An 18,649-nucleotide genomic window follows, 5' to 3' on the forward strand; every position below is an offset into this window, starting at 1 on the left:
CACCAGAAATCTCTTCTATCTTACAGTTAAAAAGTTTATTGAAAAATGTGATAACCTGAAGCAAACTGTGTTTATGTACCACACAGGGCCTAGTTGCCAAATTTGAAGATAATAGATTAATGAAAGATAACAAAGCCTTCAAAAAGGTTCAAAATAATTTATTCATGATTCAATAAAGGCAAAAGTATAGTTAAATGAAAAAAAGAATGAAAATATTTCAAAGCTGCTGTAGCTGTTGATTTTGCCCATGGAAAAAATGATATGATCATGCCATGGCTCTGTATGATCGCCCTTTGCCAAAATTTTGGATAGACTTGACTTGTACAACTCAGGACTTCCATCTCTATCACTCCTCACTGATTCCTGCCAACTTCCACCCTTTACACCTGCCCATTGTTCTCCAGGAAATCCTTTTCTTTCTTCCAGCCCTTCACCCTATCAGTATTTACCCATTCATTTACTCTCAAGTACAAACTGAGAGGTGAACATTTCAAATCCATCCTGGCACTTCCCTCCCACAGCCACTGCACCCTCCACTTTCCCCACCTCACCTGAGGCACTGAGCTAGGGAGCAACAGTGGCAGCTGTGTGAACAAACACTGGAATTCAGGGAGCAGGAATTCTGTGCACACACACAGACTCAAAGAGTACCTACACTTCCAGTTTGAGAGCCACCAGCACATGAGATCCAGACAAGAAAATCATGTTTGGGTTTTTATATATATAAATACACACCCACACTTTTAATAAGAAAACCTGACAAAGGAATAAACATACACAGAAGGTATGCAAGAATGTTTATTTTGACTAGAACAAAAGTTGAATGGACTTAGTCAAGCCACATTACAACTCAGTGAGGACAGACATTCAGAATTAAAATTCTGTTTATCCAAAGAGGGATCAAGCTTACTTTAACACAGATGAAAGCAGTTCACAATGTACAATGTAGCTTAAACACAAATATGGATTGAATTCAAATTTGTAGTTATTTGAAGTGGATGCAAGTCCTCTACAAACCTCTCCATAACTCTCTCTTAGAAAACTGTGCGCTTATTTGCCTTGTTGCCATTTGCAACACTTAGTTGAAAGTCACTCTTCTCTTGCACACCTATGGTCCACCCCAGTGGCAGGATGACATCAGATATAGTAACAAAGACATGCCACCATAAAAGTACATACAGTTAGGGTATCCAGGAAAATATAAATGCAGAAGACTAAAAAAGGGGCTTTCAAATGCCAAAAATATTCACTCACCAAAACCCACAATGAAACTAAGCATTTAATTACTCAGCAGAGATTAGTACAGCTCTGATGAATGCTATTAGTCTGAATCTGCTGCTTTTACAGAGAAGAGATGTCTGCAATTACTTAAGTCTAACACTCTTTTAAACAAAAGGGGAAAGGATAATTGTGAAAAGACTAAAGTTGAAATGTTTTGTGTGTCATAAGTGCTCAAGCCTTGTATTTTATAATAAAATTCAATATTCATATCTCTGAAAAATTTACAAAACAACTGAACAAAACATGCATTTTCTTGAACTATTTATACACCCAAGAAGTTGCAATGCTTTCTGCATTAGAGTAAACACTGTAATGACTAGTTAGAGAGAGAAATGTAAATGATGCAGGCAAGCACTGAGTGCTGTATCACACATGGAGAGCTGCCAACAAGCCCCCACTCACTCACCCACAGGAGCTGGCTGGCAGCAGCCATAAATCCTTATTACCTGCAAAGCCGCATTTGGCATCTGAAAGGATGGAAATTACTTTTCTCTAAGGAATTACAATTACATGATTATTCTTTGACAGCTGCTACTCCCTGTACACTAAACATGAAAAGCTAAATTTATCCAGTCTTCACTATCAAGATTAAAAGAAGAGACTGCCATATTTATTCTACTGTTGATTCAGAAATCCTTCACAATGATCTCCAACTATTTTTGCCATTTTTTTTACCTCTAGAATATAGTTCCATCCCTTTTCATTGAAGACATCATCTTGAAAATGCTCCCTATATACTTCTTTGGCTTCCTTGATTTTCTCTTTGGTCACCACTTTACCTGGAGTTTCAGAAAGAGATTAAAGCTTCAAAACTTGCAATATTTATCAGCTGATAAAATAAATAACAAAAGGTTCAGGCACAGCAAAGTTACTTTGCCTTCAACAAAGATATGAAGGAAACTTCAAATGCAGAATGTTTAAACCAAACTTTAATTTACTATACAGATTAGAAAGCTCAAGAAACCATGAGGGTAAAATACACTTGTGGTTTGCAGATGACTCAGGAAAATTCTGAGATCGTTACTCTTTTATGACGGTCAAAAACCAGTCAAGAGGTTGAACAGCAGTGCTTTTCACAGAGGAATGTGTTGATTGTGCAAGCTGGTACATGCAGCAAGGACATATCCAGCACAAGGGTTAAGCTGTGCCATTCCAGAGGGAATCCCCATGGAGGGACTTTGCAACCAACCTTTGACTGACCACTTGTGCTTGGAACCAGCAGACTAACAACATTACTTGAATAAACACGCTGCTGGTGTAGGGCCAGTCATCCACCTTAGAGAACAACCCTCAGATTGCTAAGGACAAAAGAAACAAAATTATCGACTGTTTTGACTAAAATGAAATTTCAGTCTTTGGTGGAATTGGCAGAGATGTTTATTAGATCAAGACAAAACCACAAGATGTATGACTAAAGTTTTCCTTTACAGCTTGGCAGAAGGCAACATGCACTCAGGTCAGAACAGGTGATATTTGTACATAAGGCAAAAAAAATCTTGAACAGCACCAAGGAATTTTCAGATGTTACTCCTAAAATTATCAGTATAAAAATCACTTTCATATGTAGCTGCCATACTCAACGATCTAAGCTGAGGGCCATTCAAAATTTAAGGAAAATTAAAATTTAAGGAAATTTGAAACCGTTATTGGTTTACACAGTAAACAAACCAGCAAATACAAAAACGAAGTTAATGCTCAAAATGCAAAATGTATTTTCCATCAAATCTTCTCTCTGCTTGTGACTATGCACAGCTTTGGTCTCTCTATTCATTCCAATTTTGCCCACTGAAGTTGCAAAATGAACACCTTCTCATTTTTAATATACCATTGGCATAAATAAAGGCAGTAGAGAAGTGTCTGGATTAACAAGTTAGTACCAATTTATGAGGGTGGATAACTTTTTTCACAATCACATAAATAAGGTATTATGCATGTCACTACTTATGGTGTATCAGGATAACCTGGAATTGTTTCAACTGTAAGGCTACAAACTTGAGAAAAAGTTAGAACATTTAATTAGAGAAAAGGTTTTACTGGAATTTAAGACAGTTACCTTTTAAATATTTATTCAGAATGTACTGCAAGCCATAAAAAACTGTTTCTTCATATTTCAGTTTCTTTAATTTGGAATTTTCAGTCTTCTTTTCACGACATTCAAAGTAGGAATATACCTTGCTTGTGTTAGGTGGATATTGCTTGTAGTGTGTAACCTACATCAAGAAAAAATTCAGTAAGAACTCAAAACATCACTACAAAGCACAACAGAAATCATATTTGTATATTAAAGCTTAAAAGTAACTCCCAGCTCTTCTGAGCTGTGATTATTTATCCATTCACATTCTACACAAGTATTTACAGAATTTCCAGGTTTTTAAACACTCTCAATTTTCAGTTCCAAGGACTGTCTTCCCTCTGTTATCCCTTGCTTCTTTACCAAGTCTCCTTTTCCTGAGGTTAACCTCCCCCTCCCCTGGTGACTTGGCTTTGATTGACTGGGAAAGGCACTGGCTGGGGTTTTAGGAGCAGCAATGTGCCCAGTCAGTTTTTGATCCACCACACTTTGGCCAAGCCTAATAGCTACAGGAAGCACAAAATTCCATGCCACTACCAAACACCTGCTTCAATCTGACTTCAGTTTTGCAGGCCACCATCCCACAGCTCAGATAAACCCACCCAGAACGAAGAAGGCAGTGGCAATGGCCTTTACCCAAGTGTCCCATTCCCCATGAGCAGAGTGGGTCTCTCAAACTCTGGTTACACCAAAGCCAGTTCACAAACCTGTTACTGTCAGTAAAGCTGCTAAAATCTACCTGAGGTTTATGCCTCCCTACAAAGCCAAATGGGCTTTTTTTTCAAAATTTGAAAAAGTTCACATAAAGGAAGCATGAGAAGTTGCTGCCTGTGTGTATTACGTAGAAACTGGCCATAAAACACACAATGTTATGCTGAATTCAATGATTACAGCTTTTCAGAGCTGATAATAAATTTAGCCAGAAATTTACTTTGATTAATAACAGCATTTGAAACAAGTACACTCTAAACACCTAAAACCTTAAGCCTGCAAAATTTCATCTCCTAATGTGTAAAAAGCAAAGTCCATGCAAAATCCTTAATTCCATACTGAACAAAAAGAATACACAATGACAGAAACTTGGCACTATCAATGTTTAAATTACAGAACACACAAATCAAGGTAAAGTACCCCCAAAGTTGAAGGTATCAAGAGTTTTCTTAAATTATGATGGGAAGTCTAAACAAGTCTATACATTCCATAAGGAAAAACTGTTCCTACAACTGAGAAAGCAGCACTGTACATCAGAACAAAATTCAAATGGTTGGAAAATCCTGTGTGAATTTTTTTCAAACTCCCATATTTACAGGTTAGAGTATCAATTCTTTATATGTTTCTTACTGTTACTTACTCAAAATAAATTTTAAAACTTCTGTTTCTAATACCACAAGGAATTGGAAAAGGGATAGTTTAACTGTTTCTTCCTTCTTGTCCTGATTTTTTAAATGTATCCCCAACATTCTCAAAGAAAAATATTTGAAGGATGCTTTACCTGTATTCCTCAAACTGTATGTTAAAGGATTTTAAAATTACAGTTTCACTTCTCCTCTCAAATGTCGTTTAAATTGAGTATTTGACTCAGATTAGACAATGAACTACTCAACTGAATTTCTGGTTCTTCTATACCAGCACAAGGCTGTTATGGCTGTGTTTCCAATACTGCAAGGAAACATTCAAGGAAGGTCAATTTAAAGATCATTCCATTGTCTTTGCTTGTATGAGGTTTACAAGGCCAATCAAATAAAACCCAAGCTTGTCATTGCATGTTTTCTGCCCTCCCTTCAAACAAAGCATGGCACCACAGGCATTTGATGGAGCACAAACATCTTCTGTTACAATTCCACAGCCACTCAAAAGCAGAATGCCTAAGAGTAGCAATGTTAGATCCAAAGACAAAACCTGGCTTTCAGATTTAGTTCTAGCTATTAATAAATGTCTTGCTTCACAAATTATAACATGCCCTTTCTAGTTCTGTGCAGAACTTCCAAGAAATACATCACACTGCCAGCTCAAAGAAAACTCTCTGCATATCATCACATTTAAAAGAAAACAAAATCCCTGCACAAAACAAAACACACACACACCATCCTCTCTTCTTTACTATGGAGTAGACAAAAATAGGCTCAATTTGACTCCATGTCTTTCTATTGAGTGGGTATATGAACACACATACATATTGTGTATTAAATTGTATTAAATGCACTCTGAGAAAAAGATCCTGTAACAAATCCTTAGAATGGTCATGCACTGTAAAGACACAGAGTGGGAACTCCTCCCCTCCCACTGGTGCCACCAAGATAAACTACAGCAACCTCATGAAAAATTCTGCTCAGTTTTACAACTGGTACTGGACTTTTGAGTTTGTGATTTCAGAGCAAAGGCTCAACACAGCAGCTGCAAGTCCCAGGACCAGCGGCAAGTACAGCACATGTCCCAGGACCAATCCTCCACATGAATATCTCAGTTCCTTGTGGCAAGCTCCAGAGCAAAGCAAAGCAATGCTGCTGTACTCATCACAACAGTTCAAACAATGAAAACTATACCTGCATGAGATGGGATACTCAGGTTTCCTTAAAAAGTTTATACAACTTACCAACTATGGGCAAGTTACTGAAGCCAACACCTACATTGTAATGAAAATCTGTGTAATCTTCCACTCACATCTTTAAAATATATTAGACTTTGACAGTTCAAAGGCATCTCCTCCTGCTATATGTTTCTCTCTATCAAAATGGTTACAGGCCCAAATTAACTTAGGGCGCACAGTGCACCCACTGAGCTGGTGCCACCTTTTCTTATTGCATTAAAGTACATTCTTTTAGGGACTTATTCTAGCTCTGCTTTAAAGCATGATCACAAAACACTGTGCTCTGGCTGCAAAGCAGAACTTGAGAGCTGCAATCAGGATGAAATGCCAACAGATTTATCCTCTATATTGCATACCTGGGGACACAGCTCCTCCTGACTACCTTGCTGACAGCTTCAACCTAAAAAAAATGCCACTCAAGTTTCTCAAACATTGCATCACAGGTTTAGCTATCTTTTCTGACATAAGATTAGATCCTAACCTGAAAATACATACTAGCTAGTGTCCAGAAGATAGTTACTCCTAGGGATTAAAACATATATGAAAGTTTAGTGTTTGACAGAAATATAATTTTATTAAGTTGCTGTAAGTACTTGAAGGAGATAAGGAAGCGTGATTTGCAAGTCACACGTGTAGTATTCAATTATATTCTTCACACATTAAAATCTATTTAAACAGTGAAAATACACATCCCTGGCAATTAAAATATTTACATCTGAGCAAACCTTACAGCTGTAATTTTTAAGATACTTCTTTTGACATTCCACAAAGTTGTTAGCTTTACCCACAAATCTGAGACACCCTTTTAAATATTACTAAATATTTAAAGGCACAATCACAATCTTAAAAGTACCACACTTCCCAACCACTGGCTACTTGAAGGGGGCTTATAAAAAAGATGTGGACACACTTTTTAGCAAGGCCTGCAGCAACAGGACAAGGAGTGGTTTTAAACTAAAGGAGGGTAGATTCAGACTAGATATAGTAATTGTTTTGTGATGAAGTTAGTGAAACACTGGAGCAGGTTGCTCAGAGAGCTGACAGATGACCCATCCCTGGAAACTCTCAAGGTCAGGCTGGATGAGGCTTTGAGCAAACTGGTCTAGTTGGAGATGTCCCTGCTCACTGCAAAGGGGCTGGACTAGATGCCTTTGAAGGTCCCTTTCAACCCAAAGCATTCTTTGATTCTGTTATATAGGCGTGTAAGAAGTTAAGCACAAGACCTACAACCCCTGCTGAATTATCTGGCCATCTTTTTGCTCCCAAGCCCTCAGACAGGGCACCATACTGATCAGGAATATCTGCCCACAAGATGTCACAGAAGCTGACTGTATTAGCTGTCATTTCTGGGCTTCTATGTGGGGGAATAATGCCCATCTGCCACAGTGGTGGTCAGGAGGCTTGGCATGCAGTGAAATGCCTGGTGGTGCAAAAAAAAGTGTGGAAAAAAGGTCAAGGTCCAGGAGTGGGAACAGTTCACAGAAGACACAAAGAATGCAATTGAAAATAAAACAAATCAACAAGAAAAAACCTGACACAACACTAAAAGGCCCTTGGACAATGAAAACTGTGCTTCAAAAAATGCCTGATCTTTGTTGTCTGATGAAGACTTGCATCTTTCTGTATCCTAAAGGACAGTAGAAACAACAACCAGAGGCAATGTACAATATTTGATATTAAATTTTATGTGACTTGAGAGATTAAGGCAGTATTGATAACTCTACGCTTTCAGTTAGGGGATGACAGAAGCAGGACTTGTACAGATGAGCTCTTGATAAGTAGCAGTGACTATAAAGTCAGTAGGAAATCCCTTCTCTTCAGGAAGAAAAAAAACCCCAACCAACAAACAGAAAAGCAAACAAAAGCCTCTACTGGGATTAAGAGACCCTTACAAGAAAACAACTCTCCAAAGTATCTTCAAAGGCCTTTTGATGTTTAGTTCAAAGGCTGCGGTTTAGGTTTTGTCTATAAAACATTTGACAAACAGCTTTGGCACTACAACCTACAAGATTATGTACTATGACTGAAATGGAGCACTTTTATTCCAGTTGTGATAACTCCTTGTTTAATTTAATGCAAATAAAGGTATATTCTGCACAAAGAATACTTTCAACAAGGATTACATCTATTTAATTAAATCAAGTTTTTTTGAGGAAAAAAACATGAACCACAAATAGCATTTAGATCATAAAAAAACTACCCCAAACATTAAGAGTTAAATTTCAAGAAAAAGGAATTAATGGGTATTCAACACAAAATAGGGATGACTGAAGTAAATGCTGCATTTTTCTAAACTAGATAAGAAGATACTTGACATAAAGACATAAATATTCGTGCAATCTACAAACTTTGTTGTACAGGATATTGTGACAAATTTACTTTAAAAGGTTATTTAGGCCTATGTAATTCAACTACTTGAAAACGTGGGAAAAACACATAGGACATGAGAAGTCAGGTGTGGCCAAAATCTCCACTGGTGGTAATTCCTGATGCTCCCCTAGGTCAGATGCCAACATGAACCACCAGAAAGATGCTTCCAAGCCCTGTCTACAGTGGAGAAAGCAAACCCCCAAACATTTACCCAGCAGGATCTTGCCTGTACTGTAACTCTCATGTGACAAGATGATACCAGTTCAAGTGAGACAGTATTTGAACTTTCTGGAGCTATTTTGGAAAATCCTTAGTGCTAAATGAGTACAGAACAACCTGGCCACTGCACCCATGGTGCCACACAGCCACAACAATGAAGACTCAGAGGGACAGGTGGCAGATAAAGCAGAAGAAGCATGGCCTGGACTCGGGGCCACTTGGCCAGGACACTGCAGGTCTGCAGCACAGGGGCCAAAGCACAGGCTGGGCACTGCACTGCAAGTGACATTTGGGGGTCCTCACCTCCACTGCCTTACCCAACTTCAGTGCAGTGGTACTGCTGGTATTTACACCAGGGAGACTTCTGCAAAGACCCCAAGACCTCCTATTTACAAACATTATGGAAAGAGGCCATGGATGCAATACTGCTTTACCTAAACCCTTAGAAAATTTAGCCAACAGAGCAGCTAAAAGCAAAGTTTGCCAACAATCTACATGGAAAACAGCATTATTAGCAACATAAGGAGATGAAACAGGACTTAGGAGCAAAGGGACTGCTCTATCAGATATACCTCACTGAGATGAGACAATTAACAGCAGTGATAAGGCATTGTGACCCTCTTCAGGAAAAAACCCAACACAACTGTGACTAACAGTTATATTCAACAGGGATGCTTTGGCAGCATTCAAGCAATCACAGAAGGAATCCACACCACAACAGTGGAAATGAAAACCAGACCAAAAGCCAGTATGGTTAAATGATAAATTTATTTGAACAAGAGAGGAAATGCCAGGAGAATCAATCTTTATTAATTCAAGAGAAAGGGCATCCAACAGCAGCAGGTAAAGTGCAAGACATTCTTAAGTGAGTTAAAAAAAATCTAAGAGTCAAGTAGAATCTCACTATTTTGATTACATGTGCTTCAAATTACCAGAAGGGAAAGAAAAAGCCTTAGAGAGACTCCAAGCCCCTGATTAGAATGCACAGGATTGAGACAATGTTCAAGAACCAAACTGAGGACATTGGGAGATATCAGCTCATAAGAGATGAGAGAGATAAGCTAACGGAGGTTATGACTGAATGATGACCTTGTACCACTTCTAACGTCTCCATATTTGAGTTCATCCATCATTTCTTATGTGTGTATTGAAAAATAAGAGGACCAGAGGTGAGGAAAAAGAAGTTGAGACCAGTCAGTACTATGAAAAATAAGGAAAGCACATGCAAGCAACTGAATTCATATGGAAGCTGCACATTACAGCAGAGATGCTGTACATGACCAGGTCCACATTCATTTAAAGCACAAGGTTAATTGTAAGCACTAGAACTGAATGTGTTCTAAATTTCTCAGACAAAACACAGAGCTTAAAAACAGCCACACTTTGCAGTTGATTGCTTTACCACTAAAGACTTTTATGGTTTTTGCTGTGGTTTAACCCCAACTGGCAACCAAACCCCAAATGCCACTCATTCACTCCTCCTAGTGAGACAGGGGAGAGAATCCAAGTGTAGAAGTGGAAAACTCATGGGTTGGGATAAAGACAGTTTAACAGGGAAAGCAAAACTTCTCTGCATGTAGGCAAAGCAGAACAGGGAATTCACTCATCACTTCCCACGGGCAGGCAGGTGTTCAGGCATTCCCAGAAAAGCAGGGCTCCAGCCTGTGTAGCATTTACTGGGTAAGACAAATGCCACTACTCCAAACATTCCCCCCTTTACTCCTTCTTCCCCCAGCTTTATTCACTAAGCATGATGTCATGTGGTATGGAATATCCCTTGGGTCAGCTGGGGTCAGCTGTCCTGGTGTCCCCTCCCAGCTCCCTCCTTGCTGGTGGGATGGTGTATGGGGCAGAAAAGGCCTTCACTCTCTGCAGGCACTACTCAGCAAAATCAAAAATATCCCTGAATTATCAGAATTGTTTTCAGCCCAAATCCAAACCACAGCCTCATACCAGCTACTAGGAAGAAAATTACCTCAGTCAAGCCAGCAGTTTTATATCCAAGACTATCACAAAAGAGATGACAAAATGCCTTATGTTTACTGTCTACACATCTGTCACTAGTCTGCTGTACTACTGCACACGCTGTGGTAAGTCTCCCGCTCCTTAATGAAAAAGGAAAAACATTTACTTTTCAACAATGAAAGCTGCAGTGGTTCTAGAAGGGCTACTTCCCACTAATTTAAAAATTATCTGAATACTGTACAGTTGCAGTGCTCCTTTCGAGCAATGGTGTCTTGGGGTTTGTAACAGGACCATGTGACTGCAAATGAAAACTTGGAAAATAACGAAGCTAGACAGTGTGAAGATTGTGTCTTACAAGGAGTGCTGAGCCAGACGCTTCCGATGCTTTGCACTGGCAGAATTACAGGAGATAACACTCACACTCCCACCACAAGATTTTAATTAAGAAAAAAAAATATATGGGCTGTTGCACAGAGTATTTTGCAGTCATTACGTACTAGTCAAATCCAGTAGGCTAAAGAGTACTCATGTTTCTTCCTCACATACCTCTAGTCTTCTAAATAAAGAATACACAGGCTGTCAGAGCCTAGAATAAACACACACTCACGTGAAGGGCTTCAGAACTCAGTGCTCTCCTACATCCACACAGAGTAAAAAGTCATCTGAAGTGACAAATACTTAAAATTCAACATGTAAGGCATACAAAATTAAAACATACATTTTGGGTTTCCTTGAGGCATCCAGAAAGAAATTAATTCTGAAACAGATCTCATTTACAGTCCAGATAGCAAGTCAGCTCCTCCTAAGAGGTAATTGCATGGCAGCTTATTATAACTATCAGCTTAATTATGAAACATGCCAAGCAACAGTACCAGATCTAATTGGAAAAAGCAAAATAAGCTATTATTACTGCAGCAAACAAGGGTCAGTCAACAGCAGCTCGTGGCCCATCCAACCCAGGCCTGGCCTGTCCCAGTCACAGCTGTCCTCCCACTGAACAGCACAGCTCTGCCAAGCTGATCCTCTCAACACAGTTTCAGACTACCTATAGTCTGCAATATTTCTTGCCTGTGCAGAAATAAACAAATATAGGCTAAACAGAGCACTGGGAATCAGAGAGAAAGAAAATGCAGAGGAGGTGTGTCAGCAATGTCAGACAAATGAGGCACTGAGGGCAAGGACCCTTCCACTGGGGAAGGGCAGAGAGTGAACAGAACCCCACTGTCTCAGAGGGACAAGACTGCTATAGAATATTGTATAATGTATGTACAGCTAGCTGTATAGATGGAGCTGTATAAATTGTACCTTGCTGCACACAGAAGACTAAGACATCAGGCAACAGAAACAGCGATTTTCAAGGAGCCAGCTGATATCCCCTCACTTGCAGTTTTCCATCAACAAGGATTTTAACTTTAAATACTTCCTCTTCTCAGTAATACCAAATCACCAGTAGAAAACTTCACTAATAGAAATGCCATTGGTCTAGTGCACATGAAGATATTGAGGTTCCCCAGATAACACTGCACTGATGAATCTCTTGAGAGTCTCATGATCAGAAGAATTAAAAGGACTGCTGTTGCTTATCAGCATGTTGCACACACACTATACCAAATGCCCATGCCCAGACTCTGAGGGGATGGCATAAAATTCCCAGCATACAGGAGGAATTATACTTTTGGGGCATTTGTAAAAGCTTAAGAACACAGAATAAAGTACACAGGAAGAAGAATCTAAGTGATGTAAAAACATTTATCTTGTTATTGGGTTTAGAGATAAACTGTATAATTTGAAGCCCAGCCTCAAAATCCTGGAGCACTTGTACAATTGAGTAAGCTCCAGTCTATAAGAGAAGGTCAGTTCTGGAACCAGTGCATATTCACCTACTGGAACTACTCCTGTCTAGGAATATTCACTTTACTACTAGCAATCAGCATGATACTCAGCATTTTTCAAAAACACTTGAAAGATTTTGAAACTGAGTATTTAATAATCTCCATTGTTTAAGAGGAAATGTCCTATGATGCACATGCAGACAGGAAAATAGTGTAGGAGGAGGGGAGGCTGGATAGGCTCTCAACAGACAAACCTCTGCCTACTGAATTACTTTGTTTCTGAAACTGTATAGGCACTAAACCAGCAATGAGTTGTTTTTTCATCCCAAATTGCAGCAACACAGAACTGGGACACTGGAGCTACTACTCAAACTAACAAGTTGTGACACAACCCTGAGATGCCACAATTTTTTTATTGATGGACAACTGCCTAAGCTGGGGTTGTACCACTCACTATGGTCTGCATACCTTATGGTGTTTATGGTATTTAAACCTGTATGGCTTAAATACCATACAGGTGTTTATTTCTAGGTGATTTTTGTCACCAACATTAGCTTGTATGGACTGGCATCTACTGCAATTAGATCACCATGTAAACTTCTGAGCTGATCCATGTTTTTTCTCAGTGTAAATGTTATGTACAGACAGTTCTGCATACACAAACAGATGCTACAGTTGTGGATACAGCAGAACTGTCTAACCAAATTAAAAATAAAGAAAAAATTTCCCAATCAACTCTCACTGTTGTTTTAATTGCTAATAGGAGTGTTTGGTAACTCCTGTAAAAAGCTTGACATTACAAACTACGAGATATTTTAGTGCAGTTTTACTGCAAGTGCTCTCACTAAGTGAGTTTCATTGATTGGGAAATGCCAGTATCATCCAGGGAGCAGATAAGTGATGTTTGCTCATATTACCTAACAAGATAAAAGCAGCTACTTGTTTAAGCATTGTTCAGAGACACTGCATTTCCTAAGATTTGGAAAAAAGCATATGGAAAGAGAGACAATTTGTATAGCCCTAACAAAGCAACTGAGAGGCCAACTGTTCTAAATATAATACAAAATGCTCCTAAGCTGCCACAGAAAACCTCATCCAAATTCGGTTTTTAACTGGGAAAAAAACCCAAAAAACACCTCAGGCCTTTATTTGACCTCTTTAAGACTTCTACCACTCCTGGAATGTTACCAAGTCATACTATGAAACAGCAAACAAAACAGAAGCAAACTGGTTTTATGTCACTCCAGTGTGCTGAACTGGAAGGGACCAGTGTGCCACCAATCCTTGAGCACACCCAGAGAATTTAGAAAAAGTAGTGTGCAAATTACATTTGAAGTAGATACTGTTTTAAACCAGGCCTGCAGTATTTAATGTGATTAGTCTCAGACATGGAAGAAAAATGCATCTTCCATATTTGAATAAGTTAGACAACAAACACTTAAACCTGGTTCATAAAGAGCACTGTAGTCAGACTGCACCCGGAATGGAGGCAGCTTTGCAAGCCCTCAGTTGCAGCATCAGGATGCCCTGATTGAGCTGCTCCAACATTTATCAGCATCTCCCAAAACTCCTTCCCACAAACACCAACAATAGCTGTTAACTTTCTTTATGTCTTGATGCAACTTATAGTAATGACAATAATAATGAAAATAATAGTAATAGCAATAATAATATCACAAGTCAGCAACTACTGAGGTTTGTACTTTAGTAGTTACTCAGTAACAAGACCTGGTCACAACACAGCTTGTTGTGATCTTGTTGTTTGCTTTCTCAATTCCTCCATCCAGAAGTACCCTCATCCCTGAAAACTCATCCCAGCATCGCAACGCTCAAAGAGCTAAAACACAATAAATGCTTTACAACGACAACCAGGACTGTTACTGTAGTTTTGTTTACAAGAACCTCGTGGACACTGCAACGCAGCTGCTGAAGGAAATAAGCGATCCCTGCAGCCTCGGAGAGGCCGGGCACACGTGTCCAGCCCGGCGGGGGAGTCACACGGGGGCTGTGCCCAGAGCCTGGATGCTGAGCGCTTCTATGAGCGCGGCACAGGGGCAGCTCCGGCCCGGGCACACTGGCTGCGAGGCACGGCCGGGGCAGGGAGCTCCGGCCCGGACACACTGGCTGCGAGGCACGGCCGGGGCACAGAGCTCCGGACCGGGCACACTGGCTGAGAGGCACGGCCGGGGCAGGGAGCTCCGGACCGGGCACACTGGCTGCGAGGCACGGCCGGGGCACAGAGCTCCGGACCGGGCACACTGGCTGCGAGGCACGGCCGGGGCACAGAGCTCCGGACCGGGCACACTGGCTGCGAGGCACGGCCGGGGCACAGAGCTCCGGCCCGGGCACACTGGCTGCGAGGCACGGCAGGCGCTGCCGGGGCACAGAGCACCGGCGCGGGGCGCGGACAGGGCGCCTGCACTTTGTCACCGCTGTCAGCCCCGCTATTTCCAGGAAACGAAGGGAGGGCCGTGCGTGCGCCTCTCCGCTCTAACCTCCACCTTGCCGAGCCAATGTGACACCGCAGTGCCCGGAGCTAAGCACGGGGCTAGCGAACACGGATTTTGCGCCAGCCGGTTCCCGGGGCGCGCTGCATCGCCGCCAGGCGCACGGCCGCGGGCAGGAGCGGAGCACAGCGGGAGGGACGCGGCGCGGGAGAGGGAAGGAGCGGCTGCCCCGCGGCAGCGCCGTGCGTGCCCTCCGCGACCCCGGCCGGGGCGGGGGGCGGGCAGCCCGGCGGGGCCGGACGATGCTCGGGGCCGGGCGGCCCCCGCCTCCCGCGTGCCCGCCATGGCCGCCCCCCGCGCCCAGAGGCGGCGGGATGGCGGCGCCCACCCCGCCCGCTTTCACTTTCTTTTCTGGCCCCGCCGCCGCCCCCCGGCTGCGCGGCCCCCGGCACCCCGCGGGCAGCGGCTCGGGGCTGCCGGGGGCGAGAGGGGCAGCCCCAGCCAGGCCTGCGCCGTCTCCCCCGCACCGCCCGGGTGAGGCCGGGCACCCTCACTGGCGTCCCGGGGGATCTCACAGCCCCGGCCACGCGGGCAGGGGCCGGTGGCGGCGGGACCGGCCTGGCTCGGCGCCCCGCGGACGGCGCGCACCGGCGGGTCCGGTGTCCGCAGAGGTGACCCCCTCTCTCCCGCGCGGCTGTCCGTGCCCACCTTGTAGGAGTCGGTGGCGAGGAGGATGTTGAACTCGGCTCCCGCCGCAGCGCACTCCATGTCGCCGAGCCCCGGGAGGCGCCGCCGCCCGCACGGACAGAACCGGGCTCCGCCGCCACCGCTGGCGTTTTGAGCGGGGGGAGCACGGAGGGAGGGGGCGGGGCGGAAACAGGGGATCGCGGCCTGGGCGGGCGCGAGCGGGGACGCTGATTGGTTGGACCGCTCGGCCACAGAGGGCGGTTCCCTGACGTTACGGCAAGGGGGGCGGGGCCTGGGCGCCGCGGGGGCTCCGATTGGTCCCGCCGCCGGCCGGTGCAGGGGGAGGGGCGGGCGGGGAGCGTCCCGCGCCGCACGTTCTCTTTCATTGGATTTGGGCGGGGCCGGCCCGGTGACGTCACCGCGCGGCCGGCGGGCGCCCTCTGGCTGTAGCAAGCGGCGCGCGCTCGGCTGAACGGGCGGCGGGGCTGAGGCGGGCGGGGGCGGCGCGCATGCGCGGTGGGGTCCCGGTTTCGGTTCTCGGCAGCCGCCGTTCCGGGAAAGGGGAGGCGGCACCGGCACCAACCGGGCCCAGGGGGACCCCCGCCCGCACCCGCACCTGCACCCGGCCGGGCCGAGCTCCTGGGCAGCCGCTGCGCCCTGCGGTTCCTTTTACCAGCGCCTGGGGCTGATGCCCGTGTGGGGAGGGACCTGCCCGCCTTCCCGAGCAGCCCAATCGCCATCCACCCCCACTGCCCACGCTCGGCACCGGCTGCCTCGGTGGAAGAGCGTGACACTTTTTGACAGAAATACTTCCGAGCATTCTTTACAGTTGCTGTCGATCGGGGATTACATATAAAATTACACCTGCTTTCCAAACAACTTACCTTGTTGTTCAATCATAAACATATCCAAAAATTGTATGTTGTATCCATAACATCCCTGTGAGCTACATTAATTTGATTACTCTTGTGAGTCCTTGTTGACCTCAGCATGCTCTTGTTTTATGCCATTCCATGAGAGAAAAGCACCAGTTTTATATATATAAATATATATAAATATAAATACCTTGCCCAGAGAGGCTGTGGGGTTTCCCTTGCTGGAGATATCCAGGAACCATCCAGTCACAATCCTGTGCCATGTGCCAGCTCCAGGCTGACCCTGCCTGAGCAGGGAGCCTGGACCAGATGCCCACTGTGGTCCCTTCCAGCTCTACCCATTCTGTGATCCTGGAAACTACTTTCATTTGCTTTCTCTGGAGGGAAAGGGTTTCCCTACAACAGGGAAAGGTCTGTGAAGAAGTTGGAAACATTAATTGACTCCATATATCAGGAGTTTAATGTATTCTTCCCTCTGCCATCTTGTTTGAGTTCTGTTTTTCACCAAAATATAAAATTAGCAGTGGCAATTGCTGTTATTGCTATCAGCACCATGAACTTGCAACTAATTCTTGTCTTGGATGTTCCACTTGCTTTTGTTCAGTCTCGTGGACACAGAACTATCTTCTTACCATAACTTCCCCATCAGAGCAAAAAAAATTGAAATGTCCATTTTCTTTCTAAGGTTTCTCTGTAGCTCTTCCCCTTTTATCTCTGCTTGTTTGTTGCTGCATAGACAACCCAGTCTGCTGTCTTCCACTAGCAAGACTGATCTAAAAGTGCTGGCGAGTTTAGAAAGCTGCTGTACCTTTTCCACATCCTCCTTAAATAAAAAAATTATTTTTCTGAAATTGTCCAGACTTAACCCTTCCTTAGTTCCTTCTGAGGATTCCTTTTGTGGAGTGTCCCATCAATGTGGCAACATGGTCATGTGATAATTTGAAATTATCTTTATATGCAAATCTCCCATGTTTTGTCACAAAATTTTCTTCTGTGGTGTCACATCAGGACTTTGTCCCTTAACACATCCTTTGTCTGTGTTATTGTTCCATATCTTTTTTAAGGTGAAATCTCTCTGCATGCAAGGGACAAAGCCTATTTTTTTAAAATTCTGCTTTAATATAAAGCTGATTAGTAAAAAGCAAAAGTTATTTTATCAGATCAAACTTTTATCTAAACCTTGGCAAGAAATTGGAAAAGTCAGAAAAATACTGCAGGTTTTTTGGTTTTTGTTTTTAAATGGCATTTCTCACTACAGAATTCTGCTGATATATCTTCAAGCCTTCAGTAGAATAATTAATGATTATTTGCTCAGACAGAATTTTTGTCAGCATCTTGTTTCCCCTCCTGCTGGCTCTTTCTGGCACCTTATATTGTGCCAGATCTTGAATAATGGTTTAATTTAGCTCATTTGAACATATCTTAAGCTGTATCTATAATGAAATATTGTAAAGTTAGGGCATTTAGAGTATTAATAGAAAATGGTACTATGCTAAACAGAACTATGTTAAATCACTATTGGCTGGCGAGGAGAACATATTTTAAGTTTGGAAAAAATTAAATACAACGCTTGCAGCTGTAGGTGGTGGGAGTACCGTCACAATGTTGAAGGAGAAATAATCCTGGGAAACTCAAATACTTGATTTCTGTGCTGTATCTGTCCTCTACTATCTGTAAAACTGGCTTTGGACTGTTCAACTGGCTTGTTGAAATCAGGAATTGTAACATATATGGGGCTTAACTTCTCCCTCCAGAAGGAACCACACCAAGAAATGATGTTCTTCAATTTCAATGTGAGCTCAGCTAAATTGTTTCTGATACCATTTACCTACAGACTGAGGTGAGGTTGTTCAACAGTTATCTTCCAACATTTTCCTTTAGCATGTGAGAGATTTTTAGTATTACTTGTTTAGATATTTTAATAAACAAAGCTCTAAGGGTAGCTTTAATAAAGTCATATTAATCCAGGGATGTATTTTGTTCCTCAGGGATTTCTGATAATAAATGATGCTCTGTGTAGCAGAATTGTGCACTCAGCATTTTATGTATATAAAGTCCATAATGTGGTGCTGTATCTGGAGGAGAGCTATCTTGTAAATATGTCCTCAGGCTGATGTCTTAGGAAGTATGCAAGGACAGTCAAATTAAGATGGATATGACACCATATCCTTTCTTCACTCACTACTGCAAAACTTGATATTTGTTTAATCTATCATTGAGAGTCCTGTCACCACTGCATAGAGGATTGCTGTGACTGGAATTTCTGCACACACCATGATTATGTTCAGGGCATGAATTTTCCTCTCTGTTTCTGG

At 42.9% G+C, this 18,649-nt stretch overlaps 1 protein-coding gene across 2 annotated transcripts in view; it reads right to left on the reverse strand.

Annotated features, from left to right (window-relative positions):
• Nucleotides 1–15,629, reverse strand: part of NAMPT (nicotinamide phosphoribosyltransferase) — a 31,180-nt gene extending 15,551 nt beyond the window's left edge. For both annotated transcript variants that reach the window (XM_059471788.1, XM_059471787.1), the window contains exons 1-3: nucleotides 15,481–15,629; nucleotides 3,335–3,491; nucleotides 1,957–2,060 (exon numbers count right to left, since the gene is read on the reverse strand). In XM_059471788.1, the coding sequence (XP_059327771.1) occupies nucleotides 1,957–2,060; nucleotides 3,335–3,491; nucleotides 15,481–15,540 (321 nt within the window). In that variant the 5' untranslated portion in view covers nucleotides 15,541–15,629. The remainder of the gene's footprint in view (nucleotides 1–1,956; nucleotides 2,061–3,334; nucleotides 3,492–15,480) is intronic.
• Between the last annotated feature and the right edge of the window lie 3,020 nt (nucleotides 15,630–18,649).

Source organism: Ammospiza nelsoni, chromosome 5 (genome assembly GCF_027579445.1).
Source record: "Ammospiza nelsoni isolate bAmmNel1 chromosome 5, bAmmNel1.pri, whole genome shotgun sequence".
Classification (NCBI taxonomy): Eukaryota; Metazoa; Chordata; class Aves; order Passeriformes; family Passerellidae; genus Ammospiza; species Ammospiza nelsoni.